Consider the following 23072-nt stretch of genomic DNA (forward strand, 5'->3'; position numbering starts at 1 on the left):
TCTTTAGAAGTTTATAGATGTGTGCATTAAAAAGAAACTGGCATGAATTTTTCAAATTTCCTTGCACAAAGACATCTTTTAATCCCATCTTCCTAATTTAATTTTTAGATACTTCATAGTGAATATTTTTCAATTGGCTGAGAAAGAAGAAAAATTGGACTATGTTTCTAAATTAAATGCCTTGGGTTCCATGAAAAATATACTACTAATAATCTTAAATATTTTCTCTTCTACACTTATTTTTACTCATTTTTCTCTATAAATTCATTCTTCATAAATACATACCTCCATATTTACATAATGACACATTATCCTACATATCTTTATCTTATCACTTATATTTACACATAAAAATAGTGCTGAGGTGTGAAACATTTCTGGTTATTTTTCTAATTTTAATTTATTTTATTTATTTGAAAGAGAGAGTGAGAGGGAGAGAGAGACAGAGGTCTCCCACCTGTTGGTTCAGTTCCCGAGTAGCCACAAAGCTCAGGATGAACTAGCTGAAATCATGATCTGGGAACTTAATTCAGACTCTGAAATATGTGGCTGGATCCAAGTACTTGAAACATCTCACTTAGTGCCTCTCAGAGTGTGCTTTATTTAGCAAGAAGCTAGAATCTAAATTGGAGCAAGGATCCAAACTCTCTATGGGATGGAGACATCCCAAATGGCATCTTTGCTGTGCCAAAGTCATACCCTGCTAAAAAAAATTGCACACATTTATAAGGTACCTTGTAATGTATATATTGTTTAATTTCCAATCAAGTAAATATGTCTGTTTTCTCAAGCATTTAACATTTTGTACTGTGAAAACATTAAACATATTATCTTTACTTTTTATAAGGAAATATATAGTTAATCTTCAGGTACTTCACACGTCCCTAGCATTGGTATATGGTTATGGGCCATTCTATGCTTGTCCTAGTTGGTTTTCCAGTGACCTCAGCTCTCTAATGGGTTCAAGAAAAATTGTTAGTTTCCAAAATATCTAATTCTAGAAGAATTTGGTGCTGTGATGTTAGTACAAATCTCTTTATAGATGGGTATGTTTTGAATTGAATTTATAATTTTGATAATATTGCTTTTAAAAGAGTCAACCTCAAAAAAAATGAAACTTGCTTTTATAATTGCCATTTAATAAGTTGTACTATAAACTTGTCTGTAAATGTCTTGTGAAAGTCTCTGACAGAATATTAATTCATTTGAAAACAAGGATACTATCACATGTACATTAACCAACAAATAAAAATAACAAAATAAGACATTTTTAATTATTAAAATAATCATTGATGATAAGGATCATGATATGAGTGATGTTAAAAACAGTGAATGACAGTGTTATTATAGAAACACAAAAATCTCTGGCCATCTTGATTTCCATATGATCAAGGTGAGGAGTGCTGAAAATCATATTATTCTATTAGTAAAAATAGTCATTCAAAATAATTTTATATACTAAAATAAATTTTTAAAATTAAATGCATACTAATGAATATAATTAACTGTTATATCTTCAGTAAACTCTTTATATTTTTCTTTAAAATTTTTACCTAAAAATTGTGACTACATAGCTAATTATTTTTTAAAGATTATTCAAGGTAGATACCACAGAAAATAAAAGTAATAAATTCACATGGTTACATAGGATATGATTCAGAAGCATAAGTTCATTGAAGTAAGAATTTGCCATGGGGCCCCAAAATCCCATAAACTGGATGACAAAAATGGCATTCCAAGTGTTATAGAGATCATGTGGATAGGATTAAGTATTAAAGTGTTCATATAAATAGGACTAAATGTTTGATAATGATAATAGATAGAATTAAAAAGGAGTGAATGCTCCAACGTGGGAAGCAGTCCTTACAGCAGACTCAAAGAATGACAATTGCCCTAAGTAGCACTCTGATATCAGAATCAACCCTTAAGGGATTAAGGTTTGGCTGAAAAGCCAATGAGAGCATTTCAGGCCTGGGAAGCCAAGACACTGAGGCAAAAAATGTTCTACATGAGGGACATCTGTGGGGGAGACTCCAGTGGAAAGAAGTGGCCACCAAAGAAGGATGTACTTTCCTCTGAAGGGAGGAGAGAGCTTTCACTTTGCCCATGGCCTTGTTGAAATACGGAAGGATCCAAAATGTTTTAATTTTTTTGACAGGCGGAGTTAGACAGTGAGAGAGACAGAGAGAAAGGTCTTCCTTCCGTTGGTTCACCCCCCAAATGACTGCTATGATACACATTGATACACATTGAAAATTATATTTTATTTTTAGGCATATGTAGGACATTATTTTTGAAGTTTTCTGAAAATTCTAATAATTATATAAATTTTCAACATTAAATCTTTAAAAATCGGATCAGCGTGGTGCGCCGGCCGCAGCGCGCTACCGCGGCGGCCATTGGAGGGTGAACCAACGGCAAAAAGGAAGACCTTTCTCTCTGTCTCTGTCTCTCACTGTCCACTCTGCCTGTCAAAAATAAAAAAAAAAATTTAAAAAAAAATTAAAAAAAAATTTTGTTGACTTATGTATTCATTTATTATTTATTTGAGAGCTGAAAGAGACACGGTTTGAGCACTTGGTTCACTCCCCAAATGCCTACAAATCCATTGATTCACTCACAAAATAACCATAATGTCAGGGCTGGGTCAGGATAAAGACAGGAGCCAGAAATTCAATTTAGGTCTCCAATGTGTGTGTGTGTGTGTGTGTAGGCAGGAATCTACCTGCAAAAGTTAGAGGAGTATCACAATTTCCTAACACAAACTCATCAAGCTTACACACAATACAATAATCTCAATCCTCATTTGTTTGTTAGAAATGACAGTTAATTTAAGACAATAGTCAAGTCCAAATAAGAAAATCAATCACCAATACTTAGAGCTATGTGATACCAGTGTTTTATGCAGATTTTCTAAATTCTAAATGAGAAGAAGTATTCTATGTCTTTGTTATAGCTGACATAATGAATATTTGTTTTGATTGGTAGGTTATAAAAAAGAAGTATAAACATTTAAATTAACACATCACTTCTGTTTTGTACTTAATATTATAATTAGCAATTTGATATTACAAAAACTCTAAATTCTTTCATCCTCTATACTGGCTTTTTAGAAGAAGAGCAACATCTTTTTCAGATGTGAATTTCTTGGAGCATCTTATAATATATCTGACATATACCTGCATTAAATTAAAGCTATTATGATTAGTAAAATAATATTTTGTGATTAAGTGTTCATAAAAATACATATTGAATTATTGACTTGTTTATCCATAGTAATTCCCTAAACATCATTCACTCTTTTCTTCTGTCTTGATCTTTTGTTCACCTACAAATCTGCCCATAGTTCAAGCCATGTTAAAAGAGTATGCAAAGATGGAGCAGTAAATTTTACATGCAAATATGGATTTGAACTATGCCCGTGAATTCTGTTGTTTATCAATACCACTAGATTTTTCTAGTTCTACAAAGTGAGACTAATTTCTTCTGTTGTTTATATCACTAAGTATATAAAAGCATATTGTTATCTACTTAGTGCCTACAATCTATGAATTTTCAGTGAGACTTCCCTATATGTATGTGATATTCCATTATATTGTAAATATAATTTCTTTCATAAAAACACTGTATGAACTCATTATTGTTTTGCAGAAAAAGATTGAAGCAAAGGACATTAAATCTTGTCGGATTTATATAAGTACAAACTTACTAAAGACTAATATTTCTGTAATCAACAAATTAAACATGTACTAGTACATACATTCAAATGCAAAAGAAAAGTGTATGTATTACTTTGGCTACTGTTTCCTTGACATCCTTGTTTCTCAGACTGTAGATCAGAGGATTCAACATGGGAATCACCACTGTGTAAAAGACTGAGGCCACTTTGACCGTGTGTCTGGAGTTCTTGGAGTTGGGCACACAGTAGAGGAAGAGGATGGTGCCATGGAAGATGGTGATGGCGGTCAGGTGGGAGGCACAGGTGGAGAAGGCTTTGCGGCGTCCACTGGCTGAACGCATCTTGAGGATGGTCACAACGATGAACACATAAGACATGAGAATGATGAGGAGTGTGCTGACTACATTGAAGGTGGCAAAAATGAACAGCAGCAACTGGTGGATGTAAGTATCAGAGCAAGAGAGGGAGAGAAGTGCGGAGAACTCACAGAAGAAGTGATCGATCACGTTAAAACCGTGGAAAGATAATTTTAAAGCAGAGCATGTGAATGTCAAGGAACATGCTACTCCCCATGCATATGACCCCACCACCAGCATGGCACAGAGCTTTTGGGACATGGCCACTGTGTAGAGCAGAGGGTTACAAATGGCCACAAAGCGGTCATAGGCCATGGCAGATAACAAAAATGCTTCAGTTACCACAAAAACGCAAAAAAGAAAGTATTGTACTAGGCAACCTGTAAATGAAATGGTTCTGTCTTCTACAATTAGGTTGACAAGCATCTTGGGAGCAATGATAGAAGAATAGCAGAAATCCACAAATGAGAGATGGCTGAGGAAAAAGTACATGGGGGTGTGCAGTTGGGGGTTAACTTTGATGAGTGCAATCATCCCAAGATTCCCTACCACACTGAAGCTATATACTGTCAGAAAAACCAAGAAGAGAGGAACCTGTAATTCCGGGTAATCTGAGAAGCCCAAGAGTACAAATATGGCTTCAGAAGTTATATTTCTTCCTCTCAGAGACATGTTTCTCTCTGCTGGAATCTGAAATAAATATTGGAAATAAAATACAGAAAGTCATTAACGAAGAAAACATGCTTAACTACCCCTCAGTAGAATATAAAATGAGGCAGAATATATATTTTATAATGTTGACAAGTGCTACTAATAAGACAGCCAAAACAAAATGTCCAGAAAAAAGCTATTAAAATGCTATTCTCTCAAAAATTATGAAATTAATCTGACTCATTTTCAAAAATGAGTATAAAAATCATACATGTGTAATAATTATTAATTCTATTTAGGTGGTGACATAAAATAAAATCCTCATATAAAGCATTGAACTCTCACTGAACTTCATGAGTCCTGCAAATTCTTATGCAAGGAAATCATTCATTCTGACCATCCTACAGTGACTAATGAAAAGAGATACACCTGAAATAATTTCTGAAATCATAACAGTTTTCCACGTAACAATGATATCTGCAAATATTAATATGTTTAAAGAATAGTCCATCTAAATATTATTTAAATATGTGGTTTAGTTATCAGTTTAGCATTTTTATTATTAACATTTTCTCTAAGTAGGTTAAACACCAATGGTTTTCAATAGAGATCTCTTATCGACTTTCCTTTACTATATGTATAGATAAACAAACAGAAGTCAATATCATGACTTCCCATTGAAAGATAGGTATTGATGTACAGTGAAATCAGTTTCCCAGATTTCCAGGCATGCACTCTTCTCTGTGACAGCATCTGACACACGTTTTAAAAAGAGATCTTAACAATTTACTTAGTGAAAATCATGTTTTCATATTTCATTTGATAATACTTTTGATTAACTGGAAAATATTTTTTAAGATATAAATGTCTGAAAATTAATTCATTGATAGTGTGAAGGTCTCGAAATGCTCTGAGTACTTTTTTCAAAGTAAAACCTACAGGAAAGAAATAAGAAAAATTTCCCCTCTAGGAATAAGTATGATAAAAATTTATACATATTGAAAAAAATCACTTCCTTTTTTCTAGGACTCACTTTCCTTCTCTCGTAAGTCTCCTGGAATCTTTATTCTGTCTCTCTATGGCTTCACAAGAAAATGAATGAGAAACTAAAGATGTAATCACAATCTACAAATGATCCTGAGAAAGGATTTCTTAATAAACAAGAATGCTGGGCGTTCCCTAAATGGTACCAGGGAGGGTAATTCAATAAATTACAAACCCCAGTTAAGTCTGAGATTCACATAAATAAATTGATTGTAGTAAGTCTCAGAACCCACATTACATATGCTCTCACTTAAAAAAAAAAATCCACCTTTTGTTTACCTGAAGTTCAGATTTAATTGGGCATCCGATATGTTTATTTGGTAAATCTAACAAACCTATGTTCACAATTGAGAAAATCACCGCAACCAGCACATCAAGTTCACATCTCAGTTTTCTCTTTTCAGAGTGGCTATTCACACCCACCAGGAATAACTTCAAACACATTCCCTTAGAATGAGCATTTCCTACTCAGGCAACACTTCTGATAAGGGTATGTCTGGTTCTAGAATCACAGAAATCTGTTCTAGGTGTTTGTTCCCTGAAGAACTAAGATCCCATGCAACACGGAGAACCTCTCCATGGTCATGAATATTCAAAGGTCCAAGGATTCAAGGACCAAAGGAAAGACAGTCTTCTCACTGCTGTGAAAGAAATGTCCCAACACAGGAATGAGCAGGATAAGAACTCATAATCGATTATCACTCTATTTCAGAGTTTCTATATATGAGTAATACTGATTTTTTTTTTCTACTGGGACATTCTTTGTTTTGGGAATTTACCTTGTAAACTGTTCCTTGTGTAACAGCATCTCTGGCTCTGTTCACTAGCTGAGTATTTCACAGACTCCACTGTGTTGTGAAAGTCATCAATGTCTTCAGGCCTTGTCAAAGTTTCCTTTGGGGACACAGGGAGGTATTGCATAATCTACTCTAAAATACCACCGATGCCTTATGCCTTGATTCTGACAGATCTATAGTTTCTTCAAACTGACTTCAGCCTAAGGTTGAAGCACAACTTAAATATAATTTTTCCTTATCTCTCTAAAGGTGGTATTTTGTGTATTAAATGATTTGTATTATATTTGAATCTGGGAAACATTATCTCTAAAATCTACCCTCTAATTTCTTCTCATTTTTTTATCCTTATGAGCTAATTTTTTTAATATTCCATGTTCTAAAATCTTATTTCATTATTCGTCTCCAGAAGACTCATCTGCATTGTGTTCTTTCCAATCCAATTTTTAAAATACATCTTCCTGTACAACTCTTCTAAAACTTCTCAGAAACAAGGAGACATGTATTCCTGGAAACTTATGAAAGCCATTCCGTTCTACTAATCCTAGGAAACAATTATTGATGACACTTTTGTAACAGAAATCATCTATGCCAGGGCCCCAGGACAAAGGTGTATAGACAGTGCTTCCCATTCTACTACCATGCAAATACATTATGTCCATATTGGCTTAAATCCACCCCCCCCCAACAGAAATTATTTTTCCTGAGAGGAATCAACAAAACTCAAGGCTGCTTCTAGATAATTTCCATGAAAAAGATTCTCTCCATTTTCTCTCACCTGCAAGTAAACCTGCCAAAGGAAATATCAGCTTCCTCCTGCCACTGAAGATCTTATTTAGGGAAGATTCCAAACCTCATTTTTCTACTCCCTCCCTCCAGCATTATAACCTAAAGATCATTGATTGTCTTAGTGTGGAGGGGCCTCAAAGGAAACAATTAAAATTGAGTACTCCTTTCTGATCTAATTCTAGCTTCATTAAAAAAAAAATCCCTGAAGACAATTATGAGAAACATTTTATATGAAAAATTACTGTAAAGTTTAAATGTCAACTCTTTGTGCTCTATGACCAAGTTATTATCTTGAATTTTTTGTTGGTATAATGAAAACAATAGTTTACTTACTCAACAGTTATTTTGTAAAATATCTATCATACCCCTGGTCTTTCCCGTACTTAACATCCCCTTATTCCACTAATCACACTGGAGAAGCAAGGAGACTTTCCATTCAGTCTCTCGATTTCTTACTTTCCTTCCGACAAAGGATATTATGTACATAGCAACTCTTCATATTTATTGAGAGTAAAACCACGAATGTTTGTGATTTTTTTTTTTGCCAGTATTCCAAGATAAGCTACATCGGGCTAGAAATACTTTACTAGGGTATCAAATTTTTTTTCTCAAAATCTCAGATGTCCTATGAACAAATATAATGTCAACTTTTCATACAATGGTCTCTTCTTTTTTTTTTTTATTTATTTATTTTTGACAGGCAGAGTGGACAGTGAGAGAGAGACAGAGAGAAAGGTCTTCCTTTGCTGATCCGATGGCAGGAGCCAGGTGCCTATCCTGGTCTCCCATGGGGTGCAGGGCCCAAGAACTTGGGCCATCCTCCACCGCACTCCCTGGCCACAGCAGAGAGCTGGCCTGGAAGAGGGGCAGCCGGGACAGAACCGGCGCCCCGACCGGGACTAGAACCCGGGATGCCGGCGCCGCAAGGTGGAGGATTAGCCTAGTGAGCCACGGCGCGGGCCCTATGGTCTCTTCTTTGTATCTGAGTTGTCATATATTTTTCATTGAATCATTGGACTATTCTTATTTGACAGTACTATTAAATTCCTGATTATCTTCTCTGTCATCATTGACATTTTTAATCAAATTTTATTGTTTCACATTTATACCTTTCAACATGGAGAGAACTTCCATACGCTGGTTTAAATCACAAATATCTACAGCAGCCATGACTGGGCCAAAATGAAGTCAAGAACCTGGAACTCCATCTGGGTCTTCCATGTGGGTGGCAGGGTTCCAAGGATTTGAACCATCATTACCTGGTGCCTCTTAAGGTGTGCATTAAAAGTAAACTGAATCAAAAGTGGAGTAGTGACTTGCACAAAGGCACCACGACTGGGATGTGAGAATCCTAAGTAGCACCTTAGCCAAATGCATACCCTTAACAGTTTTTATTTATGATGAAAATATTTGAAAGCCTATCTTCCAGTTTTTGGCATGGGATTATATAATGCATTACTATTACAAACTGTAATATTATGCAATAGAACCCCAGAACTTGTTACCTGTTCCTAATTCTAAGTCAGTACCTAATCCATATTTCCCATCTCTTCCTCTTCCCTTCCCTCTTAGCCTCGAATGGCAACCATTTCTCTTTTAATTTCTAACTGATAACCTTATATTAGACCTTGTGGAAGAGTGAGATAATATGATACTTTTCTTCCTGCGCTTAGTATAATTCACCTAACATATGGCCTCCAAGTCCATCCATGTAGTCAAGAACAACCGGCTTTTATCCTTTTTGATGACTGAGAAGAATTTCACTGTGTACAAGTACCACATCTTATTTATCTATTTTCTTTATTTATTTGTCAATGTTAGGACACTTAATTGTTTTCATTCTTAGCTACTATAAATAGTACTACAATAAATTGAGCATGTAGGTAATTTTTCAACAGAAATGATTTTATTTTTCCTAGATGCGTATTCATGAATGGGATTCTGGATAGTATAGTAATTCAAATTTTAGTTTATTTGAGGAACCGCCATACTGTTTACCTAGTATATACTAATTTATATTCCCTCAAAACAGTGTACAAATGTTGAATTTTCTCGACCTCTAGACCACTATGCGTTATCTTTTGCATTTCTGATAAAATCAGTTCAACAAGGATGATTTGAAACTTTTTATTGTTGCTTTGATTCACAGTTCACTCATGCTCAGTGATATTGAGCATTTTTTCATATACCTGATAGCCATTTGTATATCTTACTTTAAAAAATGTCTGTTTAAATACTACCCATTTTATATTAGATTATTTGGGTCTTTGCTGCTAGGTTATTTGAGTTCCTTAAATATTTTTATTAGTAACAATTTGTCAGATTGTAGCTTTCAAATATCTTCTCCCATAATGCATGTCATCTCTTGTCTCTGTTGATTGCTTCCTTTACAGTGTAGAAGCTCTTTGGTTTGGTAATATCTCATTTGTCGATTTTTGCTTTTGTTTTCTGTAATTTTAGGGTCTGATACCAATAATGCTTTAACACTATGATGTGTGAAATACTCAATGAAACGTTTCTACCTCTTCCAAAGCTCATGATTTATTGATAGTCTCAATTTCTGTGAATCTGTTGTTATCTGATTATTTCTGAGGCCATGGTGTGTGGTAGGTAATTGTTTACAAATTTGCGTGATTTCATTCTGGTTAAAGTGGGGATTCTTGGAGAACACAGCAACTGCATTTTCACCTAAATATACTCAACACTTAGTTCTATGTCTACTTGAGAATGGATGTATCTGTGTAAAAGATACAAAACAGAATGATTATATTTATTTTTTTCACCTAAAATATTTGCTCTATCTTGAGTATACTTTGTATTGGGAGTATGAATATACACATAGTTAAAAGTAATGTATGGGCCAGCGCCGTGGCTCACTTGGCTAATCCTCCGCCTGCGGCGCAGACACTCTGGGTTCTAGTCCTGGTTGGGGCGCTGGATTCTGTCCCAGTTGCTCCTCTTCCAGTCCAGCTCTCTGCTGTGGCCTGGGAGGGCAGCGGAGGATCGCCCAAGTGCTTGGGTGCCTGCACCCGCATGGGAGACCAGGAGGAAGCACCCGGCTCCTGGCTTTGGAAAGGTATAGCGCTGGCCATAGCAGCCATTAGGGGAGTGAACCAACTGAAGGAAGACATTTCTCTATCTCTCTCTCACTGTCTATAACTCTACCTGTCAAAGGAAAAAAAAAGTAATGTATGAATCCCCACAGCCAGGACTGCATCATAAATCTTAAGTTCTCGTCTTCTGGGATTTTTCTACATCATTCTGACATTAGGTTCCCAGATTAAATATCCAATAGTCATGAGTTGGAAAGTATTGATTGAGCTATGAAAAGTCAGTTTAAAATACATATTTGAGCACTGTGGTGCAGCTGGCTAAGCTGGCACTGAGAGGCCTGCATCACATATCAGGGTATCCAGGTTGCACCCCAGTTATCATCCAGTTTCTTGTTTATGTGCAACCTGGTGGTTAGTGGGTGTTGGCTCAACAACTTTAGTCTCTAACCACCTATGTGGGAGACTCAGATGGAGCACCTGGCTCCTGTGTTCAGCCTGATCTAGCCCCAGATATTGCAATCATTTGGGGAAGGAACTAGCCAATACAAGATATGCTCTCTCTCTCTCTCTCTTCTCTTTCTCCCTTTCTTTCACTCTGAATTCAAAATAAATCCTTTAAACATAAACAAAATTTACAATAATATGGACTGAATTATTGTTTATTTGATGATAGAATTATTGTTTATTTGAAGATAGAATTCTAAAAAAAATAGTAACTTGATTTGTATCACATTTAATCTATTCTAAGACATACATGTATCTATTAAAACATCTGTAATTGAATATACCTCAGAATTAACAGTACAGATTGCATTATGCCATTGCTTAACTAACAATGTTTCTTTTCTGTGGAATTTTAAATGTCAATGTGGGGGCTGGCTCTGTGACACAGTGGGCTAAGCCTCCACCTGCAGCACTGGCATCCCATGTGGACTCTACTTTGTGTCCCAGTTGCTCCTCTTCAGATGCAGCTCTCTGCTGGAAATTATGCATCTAACTTCTTCCAAGCTCTTTGCACATAATGTATTTTCCAACATTTTTGAAATAATTAGTATTGTCCCCATTTTTCAATTTAGACAGTATCTAAAGTCCCAAAAGCAGTGTACGCTGCATTAACTGCAACATAGTAATAAAGGAAACATGAAATAAGCAAATAACAGTATATGTGGAAATTTTAGATTGTTACTCTCTGTATAAGCCATTAGATCCAGGAGTGTTCTTCAATGTAAAATATCAGAAATTAATTTTTTGAAAAGTGCATTTTCATAAATTTAGTTGAAAGTATGAATCATGTATGTTATTGATTAAACTTTTAAAGATTATAATAAAATAATCATTTGCATTTTGACAGTGTTATTAACCATATCAGTTTAAAGCACTACAGATTGTAAACAGCAAATAACTACAATACAAATTTTGAGAATGCTTAATCTAATTATTTTTCATTGTAGATACACAAACATAAGTGAAACAAAAGACACATAACTATCTAGTTTCTGAGGATTCTTTTTACTCCAAATTTTCAGCCCATCTATTCCCCCCTCACTCATTTTTCCAGTCCCAAGTACTACTAATAATATTCTCTAAGAAAATATTTTGGAGCCCACCACTTTTCTGAGAGCATCTTTCACATCTTTGTTCCTCAAGCTATAGATCAGAGGATTCAGCATGGGAATCACTATCGTGTAGAATACAGTGGTCACTTTGTCAATATCCAGGCTACTGCCAGAAGTAGGCTGACAATAAATGAAAAGGATTGTTCCGTGGAAGATGATGATGACTGTGAAGTGGGAAGCACAGGTGGAAAAGGCTTTGCGTCTTCCCTCTGCAGAGCGCATCCTCAGGATGGTGATGAGAATGAACAAGTAGGAGGTGAAGATGACCACAATAGTAATGATCTCATTGAAAGTGACCACTGTGAACAATAATACCTCATTCATGCTGACATTAGAGCAAGCAAGACTTAAGAGAGGGGGTAGATCGCAGAAAAAGTGGTTAATCACATTTGATCTGTAGGATGGGATCTCAAGAGCCAAACACAAGTGAATCAGAGAACAAACGGTTCCACAGAGATAGCAACCAGACACCATCTCCACACAGAGCTTCTGAGGCATGGCAATCATGTATAGCAGGGGGTTACAGATGGCCACAAAGCGGTCATAGGCCATCACTGCAAGCAGGAAGACCTCAGTGACTGCAAAAGTACAAAATAAATAGAACTGTACCATGCATCCCAGGAAGGAGATGCTTTTGTCCTTGGTTAAGATATTAGCCAGCATCTTCGGCACAATGATTGAGGAGTAACAGAAATCCACAAAGGACAATTGAGTGAGGAAAAAGTACATGGGAGTGTGAAGTTGAGAGCTGATCTGAATCAGTGCAATCATGCCCAGGTTGGCCAGAACCGTGACTCCATAGATGAGAAGGAACACCAGGAGGAGAAACAGTCTCAGCTCAGGCACATCTGACAACCCCAAGAGAATGAACTCTGTCACAACAGTGCAATTCTTCTCATCCATTGTAACTATAATCAGACCAGGGACATCAAATACATTTCTTGCTGTTTCTGAGATGAGAACAAAAGTGAAAACAGTTGTTGTTGGCTAATTTCAGAAAAAAAATTAATTTCAAATGCAATGTATGTATGAAGCATAAGAGAAGCACAATTGTCATTGTTTCCCAAATGTTAAACAATGGTTATGATAATTGAAAATGTGAAATATTTCAGTGGATCTTAGAGGTAAAATTGATTTCTGATCCATCAATAATATTGGATGATTCATAAACACTTCATTCCATGGCAGAATTAACATGATCAATTAATTTGGATAGTTTGATGGATGTAGAAATTGATTCAGTGACATTATTTCATGTCACTTGCAAATTAATCACTTTCCTGAAAATGTTAATAGTTTCTGCCCACACATACTAGTAGCTACTCTGATAGTATATGATATGTGCTACCCTGCTGTTGTTCAATCCACCCATAGTGCTAATTTGCAGAAAACCATGTTTTCTACAATTCTTTACAGGACAAATTGCTTCAATATTCATATATTCCTTTCAAATCTGTAATTATATGAAATAAAAAGGAAGAGTTAAAACATACAGTGGAATTTGTACTTTTTAGTTATTAAATTATTTAAGAAATTTAATTCAATATAATAATAATTATGAAGGTCTACAATGACTCAGAGAAATGGAAAGTTTGTATAATTCATTTTGCAAAAGCTATTAGATAACATTTGTGCAAATTCTGAATTGCAATAAATGAAAAATTATTTATTAAGCTATTTTAGTCTTCCTAATGTGATAAACAATATATTGAAATAGCTATGAAAAACTATGCTAAGAGGTACATTGCAGCTTTGTTTGAAATTCACAATTTAAAAAACCTGTGAAATGTGGATGAAATGTTAAACCACAGTGCACCGCATTTTGGTAGAAAATTATTTTGTTTTTCTTATTTCTATTTTTTATTATTTTATTTCTATTATTTTATTATGTTTTTGGAATTATTAATTTTAAAAAGTAGATATCCATGTTATATTTAGTGTATTCATGTAGATATAAATTAAATGTATATATAGAAATCTGTATACATACATATATATTACATGTTATGATTTATTGGGGCACATTCCTGTAATATGAATGTACACTAAAATACAAGTAGATGGAAACTTTACAAACTTATGAAAAGTTTGATTTAGAAAGTGGTTAAGTTGTTTGTTTAGGACCAACTGTCACCCAGGCTTTTCCCTTAAGTTAAAGACACACAGAAGTTGAACAATTTTACATGGCTTCAATAATAGGTTGAGAGGAAAATTGAGTGAGACATCCTGGACCAGCAATACAACTTGGTATTTTCTCCATATCTTTGTGACAACAAACCATAGTGCCACAAGATTGGGTCTCCCTCTCTCACAGAAGGAAGTGGACCACCTGTTGTCCTAACTGGAACTTCTCTCCAGCCATAAAGTGTAAATGCTATCAGGAGACTTTCTGTTAAGTTGGGTCACCCCAATAAGATACTGAAAGGGCCATTCCTAAAGAATGATAAAGGATGCTGTGACTCACGTTCCTACCCCCAGATCCCTAAGGTTTGTAGAGGTGTAAAATCTCTGCACCTTGACTATTCTGTGGAAGAAGCAGAGCAAGCCTTGCTGCCGCCATACCTGCAGCACCTACCACCTCCATCTGGAATCCCATATGTGAGTTACCTAAACTCTTTCATTATTGTACGGCACCTGCTTTTCATTTTTCAGCATCAGGATTGTTGGTCAGTTCAGGGGACATTATAAAACCTGCCCCACCAACACCACCTGCCAACAATATTCAACTAATTTTTAAGAAATGACAACAAATTATGGTCTCGAATTCAGGGCTGGTCTCTCATCATCTGATCCCAATCCTAAAAAAGGTGGCACATTTGCTTGGATAGGGAGAAAATTTTCTTGGCATTTTTTGTTTGCAATATTGTATGCTGGTAAAAAGACAATAACCTATGAATCTAAACTGCATCCAAACAATTCATCTCCTTTAGTGAGAATAAAAAGTTCAAGGGAGGCTGGTGCTGTGGCATGCCACATCAAGATGCTGCCTGCAGTGCCAGTGTCCCATATGGGTGCTGGTTCAAGTCTTGACTGCTCCACTTCCGATCCAGCTCTCTGCTATGGCCTGGGAAAGCAGTAGAAAATGGCCCAACTCCTTGGGCTCCTGCACCCATGTGGGAAGCCCAGAAGAAGTTCCCGGCTCCTGGCTTCAGGTCAGCACTGCTCCTGCCGCTGTGGCCATCTGGGAAGTGAACCAGCAGATGGAAGACTTTTCTCTCTCTCTATGCCTCTCCTCTCTCTGTGTAACTCTGACTTTCAAATAAATGAATAAATCTTAAAAAAAAATCACAAGTTCTCACTCCATATGACCTGCCTACAGGTACATTAACTCAACTAACAGGACCAAAGAGACAATTAGGAGTTATTCTTTGGTCATTATAGGTTTTCATAAAGGAAGTTGGTGTGGAAAAATGAGAGAAGAGGAGACAGGGAATCAAAAAGTCTATAATTTTGTTTACTCTGTTTTTTACAAATGCATCCAGGTTTTTATATTAGAGAGAAAATTTTTTTCTTAAAAAAATATCTTAAACTAAAAAAAAGTAGAAAATCATTTTTAAGAGTAAAAGTAGAGGGACAGTCTCTATTTAGAAAAGAAAAACGTTAGACTCATCTTTGTAATTACTTTTTGCTTGGCAAATACATTCATTTCAATGTTGAAGTATCGAGAGTCTAGTTCTCATGTACAAACCTGAGGTACAGACATTCACTCCTTCATGCTGAAGATGCTGATGTATAGAGTCTACAGTTAGACACTTATCACGTAATTTAAGCTCCTGGGAAATAGGCCCCTAATGTGAAATAATTAACCTCTAAATTACAACAACATAACTAAATATTGAACTACAATATATGTGATCTAAGACTCAAAAATAATTAGTCTCTGTGGAGTATCATCAGGCTTTCTAAAAATTACCTATATGTGGGAAAGTTTTTTTGTTTGTTTGTTTTTTGACAGGAGAGTGGATAGTGAGAGAGAGAGAGAGAGAGAAAGGTCTTCTTTTTGCCGTTGGTTCACCCTCCAATGGCCGCTGCGGCTGGCGCATCGTGCTGATCCGAAGCCAGGAGCCAGGTGCTTCTCCTGGTCTCGAATGCGGGTGCAGGGCCCAAGGACTTGGGCCATCCTCCACTGCCTTCCCGGGCCATAGCAGAGAGCTGGCCTGGAAGAGGGGCAACCGGATAGAATCCAGCGCCCCACCGGGACTAGAACCCAGTGTGCTGGCGCCGCAAGGTGGAGGATTAGCCTGTTTAGCCACAGCGCCGGCCAGGGAAATAGTTATTTAAAATCTACAATGTCTCCTTCCATGTTTTATGGTTTATTATGGAATTCTATAAACTGAAGTTGAGTATCTGAGCCATGGCTCACACTGTCATTCTGGAACAACATGAATTGGTGCCAAGAACCTTCCTTATCTCATAATATAACCAAATCCCCTGATTTCTGACAAGGCTGATTATATAAATCCTCTATCAGATTCCTTCAAAATCAGAACCTGGTGGTTAAAAGACTCTTTTTGAAAATATGGGCCGGCGCCATGGCTCAATAGGCTAATCCTCCGCCTTGCAGCGCCAGCACACCGGGTTCTAGTCCCGGTTGGGGTGCCGGATTCTATCCTGGTTGCCCCTCTTCCAGGCCAGCTCTCTGCTATGGCCCGGAAGTGCAGTGGAGGATGGCCCAAGTGCTTGGGCCCTGCACCCGCATGGGACACCAGGAGAAGCACCTGGCTCCTGGCTTCAGATCAGTGAGATGCGCCGGCCGCAGCGGCCATTGGAGGGTGAACCAACGGCAAAAAGGAAGATCCACTCTGCCTGTCAAAAAAAAAAAGAAAAGAAAATATGTTTAAATATGTTTATTTATTTATTTTATTTGAAAGGTAGATTACAAGTGAGAGGGAGAGACTTATAGAGGGAGAGACTAAGAGAAAGATCTACCATTTGCTGTTTCATTCCCCAGGTGGCCACAACAGTGTGGGTTTGCCTAGGCAGAATTTGGGAGCCTGAAACTCCATCCAGGTCTCAAATGTGAGTGCAGGGTCATAAAGACTTGAGCCATCTTTCACTGCTTTCCAGCAGGGAGATGGATCAGAATTAGAACAGTCAGGACTTGAACTGGAACCTGCATATGATGTTGGCATTGCAGAGAAAGGGGCTTAATCCATTGTGCCACATATTGGCCCCTCAAAAGACTTTTAACAAGAGTTCACACTTACTGGACAATTACTATATTTGTAAGAGAAGTTGTAATGTTTCATCAACGTTAATGTGAGAATATTCCAAAGCTTTCTGGAAAAATTGAGTTACCAGATATCTTTGTCTTGGTGCAAAGTTGTTTTGAAATCAGTGCATAGTGTTTTCACAGTATTTTCCATGAACAACCAAGGAAAATATAAGTTTCCTTACTTTATCAAAATTGTGGAGAAAGTATTAGTTTTGCCATATTATTTGCACCATGGAAGCTTCCTAAACTTGACTTTAAAGATTGACCAACAATTTATGCTGCATTTGGTTTACAAATGGTAGCTAGAATCAGTTGTATCTATATAATTAAGCAATTAATTATTAATTAATTAATTAATTAACACAATTAGGTGTTAAGATAGAGGGTAGTGGGTAAAGCCATACCTGCCACACCTGGCATTCCATATGGGTGCTGGTTCAAGTCCCAGATGCTGAACTCCCAATCCAGCTCCCTGCTAATGCACCAGGAAAAGCAACAGAGGATGGCACAATTTCTCAGGCTGCTTCACTCATGTGGGAGAGCCAGAAGAATACTCCTGGCTCCTGGCTCCTGGCTCCTGCCTGGCCCAGTCCCAGCCCCAGCCTCGTGTCCATTTGAGGAATGAGTGAGCAGATGGAAGATCTCCCTCTCTGACTCACCCTCTTAATCTGTAACTCTGTCTTTCAAATAATTAAATAAATCTTTAAAATAGTAAAGATTCACAAAACAATTCGGTGATATGAGAAGCAGTAAAAAGAATCATTCTTGCTCATATATTGCAAGTACTTCAGTAGCTGGGTTGTGGCCTCTTGTCTCATTTACTCATTCACTCTCCTGTTCTTTGTGCTATGATAGTGCCTGGAGACTATCCAACTGCATTCTTCTGATTCCCTTTTTTGCTGGCTTCCTATTCAATTTTGCCAATGGGTAGAAAGAAAAGAGGAGGTAGGGAAAGAAAAAAGATAAGAAAGAAAGAAGGGAAAACAAGGGAATAGCTACACTTTTAGTTTTCCATTGTTGTGAATCCAGGTACAAAATATTTAATGCCGTCTTTTAATTACTTATGATGCTTTCTTCAGAAGTAGGAGTAGCACTGGCATGGTCCCCTTTGCCCTTTATGAAGGCAATCAGCAATGCCTGAAAAGTGCTAAATCCTGACCTAGTGTCAGAGGCACAGAAACCCTGAGAGCTGTGTGTCTTCTCCAGCAGATTAAAAGCAGCTGAATGGAGTGGGTCTTCTTAACTCTGAGGTTCTGACTGATAGTGATTCTTTCCTATTGATCACCAACATCAAAAGCCATGGCTACATCCTGCTGTTAACAGTCCTTCAAGTAATAAATCTGTATATTCCTTCAGTCCTCTAATACCTAACATTTCTTATATTAAATCTTTCTGGGGATTTTTTTGGACAGGCAGAGTTAGACAGTGAGAGAGAGAGAGACGGAGAGAAAGTTCTTCCTTCATTGGTTCACCCCCCAAGTGGCCGCTATGGCTGGCACGCTGCATGGATCCAAAACCGGGAGCCAGGTACTTTCTCCTGGTCTCCCATGCGGGTGCAGGGCCCAAGCACTTAGGTCATCCTCCACTGCCTTCCTGGGCCACAGCAGAGAGCTGGACTGGAAGAGGAGCACCCGGGACAGAATCTGGCGCCCCAACCAGGATTAGAACCTGGAGTGCCAGCTCCACAGGCGGAGGATTAGCCTAGTGAGCCGTGGCACCGGCCAAGGGGGGATTTGTTTTCTTGAGTGAACACCATTAATAGAAATCTTATGATACTGTAGGATAATGCAGAGCCAATTCAAAATTCTTAACAGCTCCTATAGTGCTCTAAACTCATTTATTAATTCCATATCATTAATTCACCAGTACTTACATATTCACTCATCTAATAAAAAAGAAACATAATGAGAACTTGTCACGTTCCATTTATGGTAAACCAGAAAAATGACTAAATAACTCTTCACTTCATGGCTTCATTTGTACACAGAGTAAGTATTTTCTCAGTGTCAGTGAGTACATAAGTATTTTGAAAATTTAATCTCAACGAAAGTCCATGAAGTTATTTGTCAAAATGGAGGATGACTGGAGTTGAAGTAGGTACTATTCACCTAATTAAGAATCAAGATAAAAGCATCATTCTTGTTTTCATAAACTCAAATCTGTAAGTTTTCCAACACTCTATAGATCCAAGGAGATAAGCTTGATTTCAACAAGTGTATGGAACTTTTGAATTGACATAAATCATAACAGAACTACAAATAAAGCATCAGTATGCATGTGAATAAGGACTGAATGAAGGGATGTGGTTTATTTACATGGAAAAAATGGGGACAAGAGGTCATTTCAAGAAAACATATGCAAGGAAGATGAAGAGATGTGACAAATCCTCTTGCAAGTTTCAGATAGCTCTTCACCCATAACGACAAAGAGTTAGAATGAAGATGAGTCAGAAATGCTGTTCTTCAACAACTGTTCTGAAGTAGTTATGAGGTCAGGAGAGGAGAGACAGAATGAAGCGGAACTCGTTATATTCCAGGGTTTATTCAGAGACCTTTGTGTGTGTCATTATTGTTAATATTCCCCATTTATCAAAAAATGTAGGATCGAAACTTTAAAGAACACTAGAAACTGAAAAAACAACTACAAAATCTAATATCTAGAAAATAAAATAAGTGACCATGAAGGAACAAAATAGAACAGTAAGAGACTGCATACCTGTATGAAACCCTCATTCAGGGCATACACTGTTGGACTACACTGCGATCTTCATTACAACACAACAGCACAACAGCAGTTCTGTTTTGAAGAGAAGCATTGTTTCTATGGTAGATACTGAAATGAAGTGTGACTTTGGGAGGGTTTCATGAGACTCATGAGTGTTGTAGAGGAAACTAAACATGTGTGCCTAAATACCACAATCAGCTGTATTGATGTGTTGAATAAAAGCAAAGAAATGGGCTTCAAACTTGGAAATGTGTTCAAATGTACACTTACATACTAAAAAGGCATGAAGAAGAGTGACTACAACTCACCCTTTACTTACTGAGCTTCTTATTGTTCACATCAACACTACAGTGTACCTCACGACCCCTCCTCTGTCTCAACTTGGAATCCTGATAAGAAAATATTCCCTAGAGACATAGCCTGGAGCCCACCAGTTTCCTGAAAGCTTCCTTCACATCCTTGTTCCTCAGGCTATAGATCAAGGGGTTCAGCATGGGAATCACTACTGTGTAGAACACAGAGGACACTTTGCCAATATCCTCACTGTTGCCTGAACTGGGCCAGCAATAAATGGAGAGGATTGTACCATGGAAAACAACAATAGCTGTGAGGTGAGAGGCACAGGTGGAAAAGGCTTTGCGTCTTCCTTCTGCAGAGCGCATCCTCAGGATGGTGATGAGAATGAACAAATAGGAGGTGAGGATGACCACAATAGTAATCGACTCATTGAATGTGGCCACAGTGAACAAAAGCAGCTCATTCATAGTGACATCCTCACAAGCAAGACTTAAGAGAGGGGGTAGATCGCAGAAGAAGTGATTAATCACATTTGACCTATAAGATGGGATCTTAAAAACTAAGCACAAGTGGATCAGAGAACACAGTGAAGCACAGAGGTAGCAGCCAGAAACCAGCTCCACACAGAGCTTCTGACACATGATGACCATGTACAGCAGGGGGTTACAGATGGCCACAAAGCGGTCATAGGCCATCACCGCCAGCAGGAAGACCTCAGTGACCACACATGTGCAAAACAAATAGAATTGCACCATGCATCCCAAGAAGGAGATGGTTTTGTCCTTGTTGAAGATATTTGTCAGCATCTTTGGCACAATGGTTGAGGAGTAACAGAAATCCACGAAGGATAAATGGCTGAGGAAAAAGTACATGGGAGTGTGAAGCTGAGAGCTGGCTTGGATCAGTGCAGTCATGCCCAGGTTGGCCAAAACCGTGACTCCATAGATGAGAAGAAACACCAGGAAGAGAAAGACCCTCAACTCAGGAATGTCTGATAATCCCAGGAGAATGAACTCTGTCACCGCGGTGCAGTTTTCCTCAACCATGTTCCCACTTTATACGTTAGCTACAATAGAAATCTAAAGTTTACCCTCCATTTTATGATCTAAAATTTAGTTTAGACACTCTCCTAAAATAAGACAAAAGGAGAAGTAAATTAGTTAATTTTTCTAGTATATAAACAGGATATTTTTAACACAAAAAACAGGCAAAATGTTGATATTGTACAAGAGTGGCAAAGTTTCATGAAAATGCCTATAATGAAAAAACAATGCTTTTATCTCAAAATTTTGGGTCATTTTTTTATAAACTTACCTTTTGCATTCATTCTCCAAAAAGCCCAGAGTTTCATTCAGAGATCATGAAAAATCATTAATATTTAAAAATATATAATTTTTTTTAAAGTTTGACAAAGATTGTAGCAAAACTGATAAAACACCCTTTTTATCTTTAGAATTTTTGGCACAATTTATAACTCAGCAAATGTTTCCTTTTTAATTTTTTAATTTTAATTTTAGCAGGTCCACTATGGTTTGTAGATAACAGTAAGAATATAATGATAGGTCGGCGCCACAGCTCAACAGGCTAATCCTCTGCCTTGCGGCGCCGGCACACCAGGTTCTAGTCCTGGTTGGGGCACTGGATTCTGTCCTGGTTGCCCCTCTTCCAGGCCAGCTCTCTGCTGTGGCCAGGGAGTGCAGTGGAAGATGGCCCAAGTGCTTGGGCCCTGCACCCACATGGGAGACCAGGAGAAGCACCTGGCTCCTGCCTTCGGATCAGCGCGGTGCGCTGGCCGCAGCGCGCTGGCTGCAGCGGCCATTGGAGGGTGAACCAACAGCAAAGGAAGACCTTTCTCTCTGTCTCCCTCTCTCATTGTCCACTCTGCCTGTCAAAAAAATATATATAATGATATTCCTCTCCTAACTGCTCTCCTCCATCCTTCCTTCTACCTTTTTTCTTTGTTTAGTTTTTAAGAAAATAATTTAAAGATAAATTACAGTAAAAAAAAAAAAAAGGGGGTATAATGCCTCATTGAATAGGAAATGGAACAAGTAAAAATTAAAAGGATCCAAGTTTAGTGGGAATATACACAATAACTGCAAACAATAATTGAATGAATAAATGATCACTTCACTCATATACAATTTTTTTGGTCAATTAGTTTTTCATGATTTCATTCTAAATATACCCTGTGTGGTTATAAGATATTGGTTAAGTTCATTTTGTCTGTAAGCCATTTCCTCTCAGCAGTTTATGCATAGCACTAATTTTATGCACAATTGCAATGCAAATAACTGTGCATTATATTCTTGTGCTCTCATGGTTACCACAGATTAGACAAAATATAAAATATTTGTTTTTTGGGGACTGATTTATTTCAGTAAGAATAATGGATTATAGTTGCATCCATTTTGTTGTGAAAAACAATATTTCCTTCTTTTTTAAAGCTGAGTCATATTTCATACTATATATGTATATTTTCTTAATCTAGTCATCACTTGATGGGCATCTGTGTTGATTCCATATCTTAGTTATTGTGAATTGATCTTCAGTAAACATGGAGATACAGATAACTGTTCCATATGCTGATTTCATTTCATTTGGGTAATTCCCAAGAGTGTGATGGCTGGGTCACATGATAGATCTGTTTTCATCTTTCTGAGGAAACTCCATATTGTCTTCCACAATGGCTGTGCTAGCCAGATTTTCCACCAACAGTGGACGCAGGAACTTTTTTCTCACATCCTCACCAGCATGAGTTGTTTTCTGATTTCTGTAGGAGAGCCATTCAAACGTGTATGAGGTGAAACCACATTTTCATTTTTACTTACATTTCCCTGATGGCTAATGATCC

General features: G+C 37.3%; 3 protein-coding genes across 3 annotated transcripts; all 3 read right to left on the reverse strand.

Annotated features, from left to right (window-relative positions):
• Positions 1 to 3762: 3762 nt before the first annotated feature.
• Positions 3763 to 4707, reverse strand: LOC133763662 (olfactory receptor 5D18-like). The gene has a single exon (XM_062197458.1). The coding sequence runs from the start codon at positions 4705 to 4707 to the stop codon at positions 3763 to 3765; it is 945 nt and encodes a 314-aa protein (XP_062053442.1).
• A 7242-nt stretch (positions 4708 to 11949) lies between these two features.
• LOC133764284 (olfactory receptor 5L1-like) lies at positions 11950 to 12885 on the reverse strand. The gene has a single exon (XM_062197957.1). It carries the CDS (start codon positions 12883 to 12885, stop codon positions 11950 to 11952), a length of 936 nt encoding a protein of 311 aa, XP_062053941.1.
• Positions 12886 to 20328: 7443 nt separating this feature from the next.
• Positions 20329 to 21264, reverse strand: LOC133763663 (olfactory receptor 5L1-like). The gene has a single exon (XM_062197459.1). The coding sequence runs from the start codon at positions 21262 to 21264 to the stop codon at positions 20329 to 20331; it is 936 nt and encodes a 311-aa protein (XP_062053443.1).
• Between the last annotated feature and the right edge of the window lie 1808 nt (positions 21265 to 23072).

This window comes from Lepus europaeus, chromosome 7 (assembly GCF_033115175.1).
Source record: "Lepus europaeus isolate LE1 chromosome 7, mLepTim1.pri, whole genome shotgun sequence".
Taxonomy (NCBI): domain Eukaryota; kingdom Metazoa; phylum Chordata; class Mammalia; order Lagomorpha; family Leporidae; genus Lepus; species Lepus europaeus.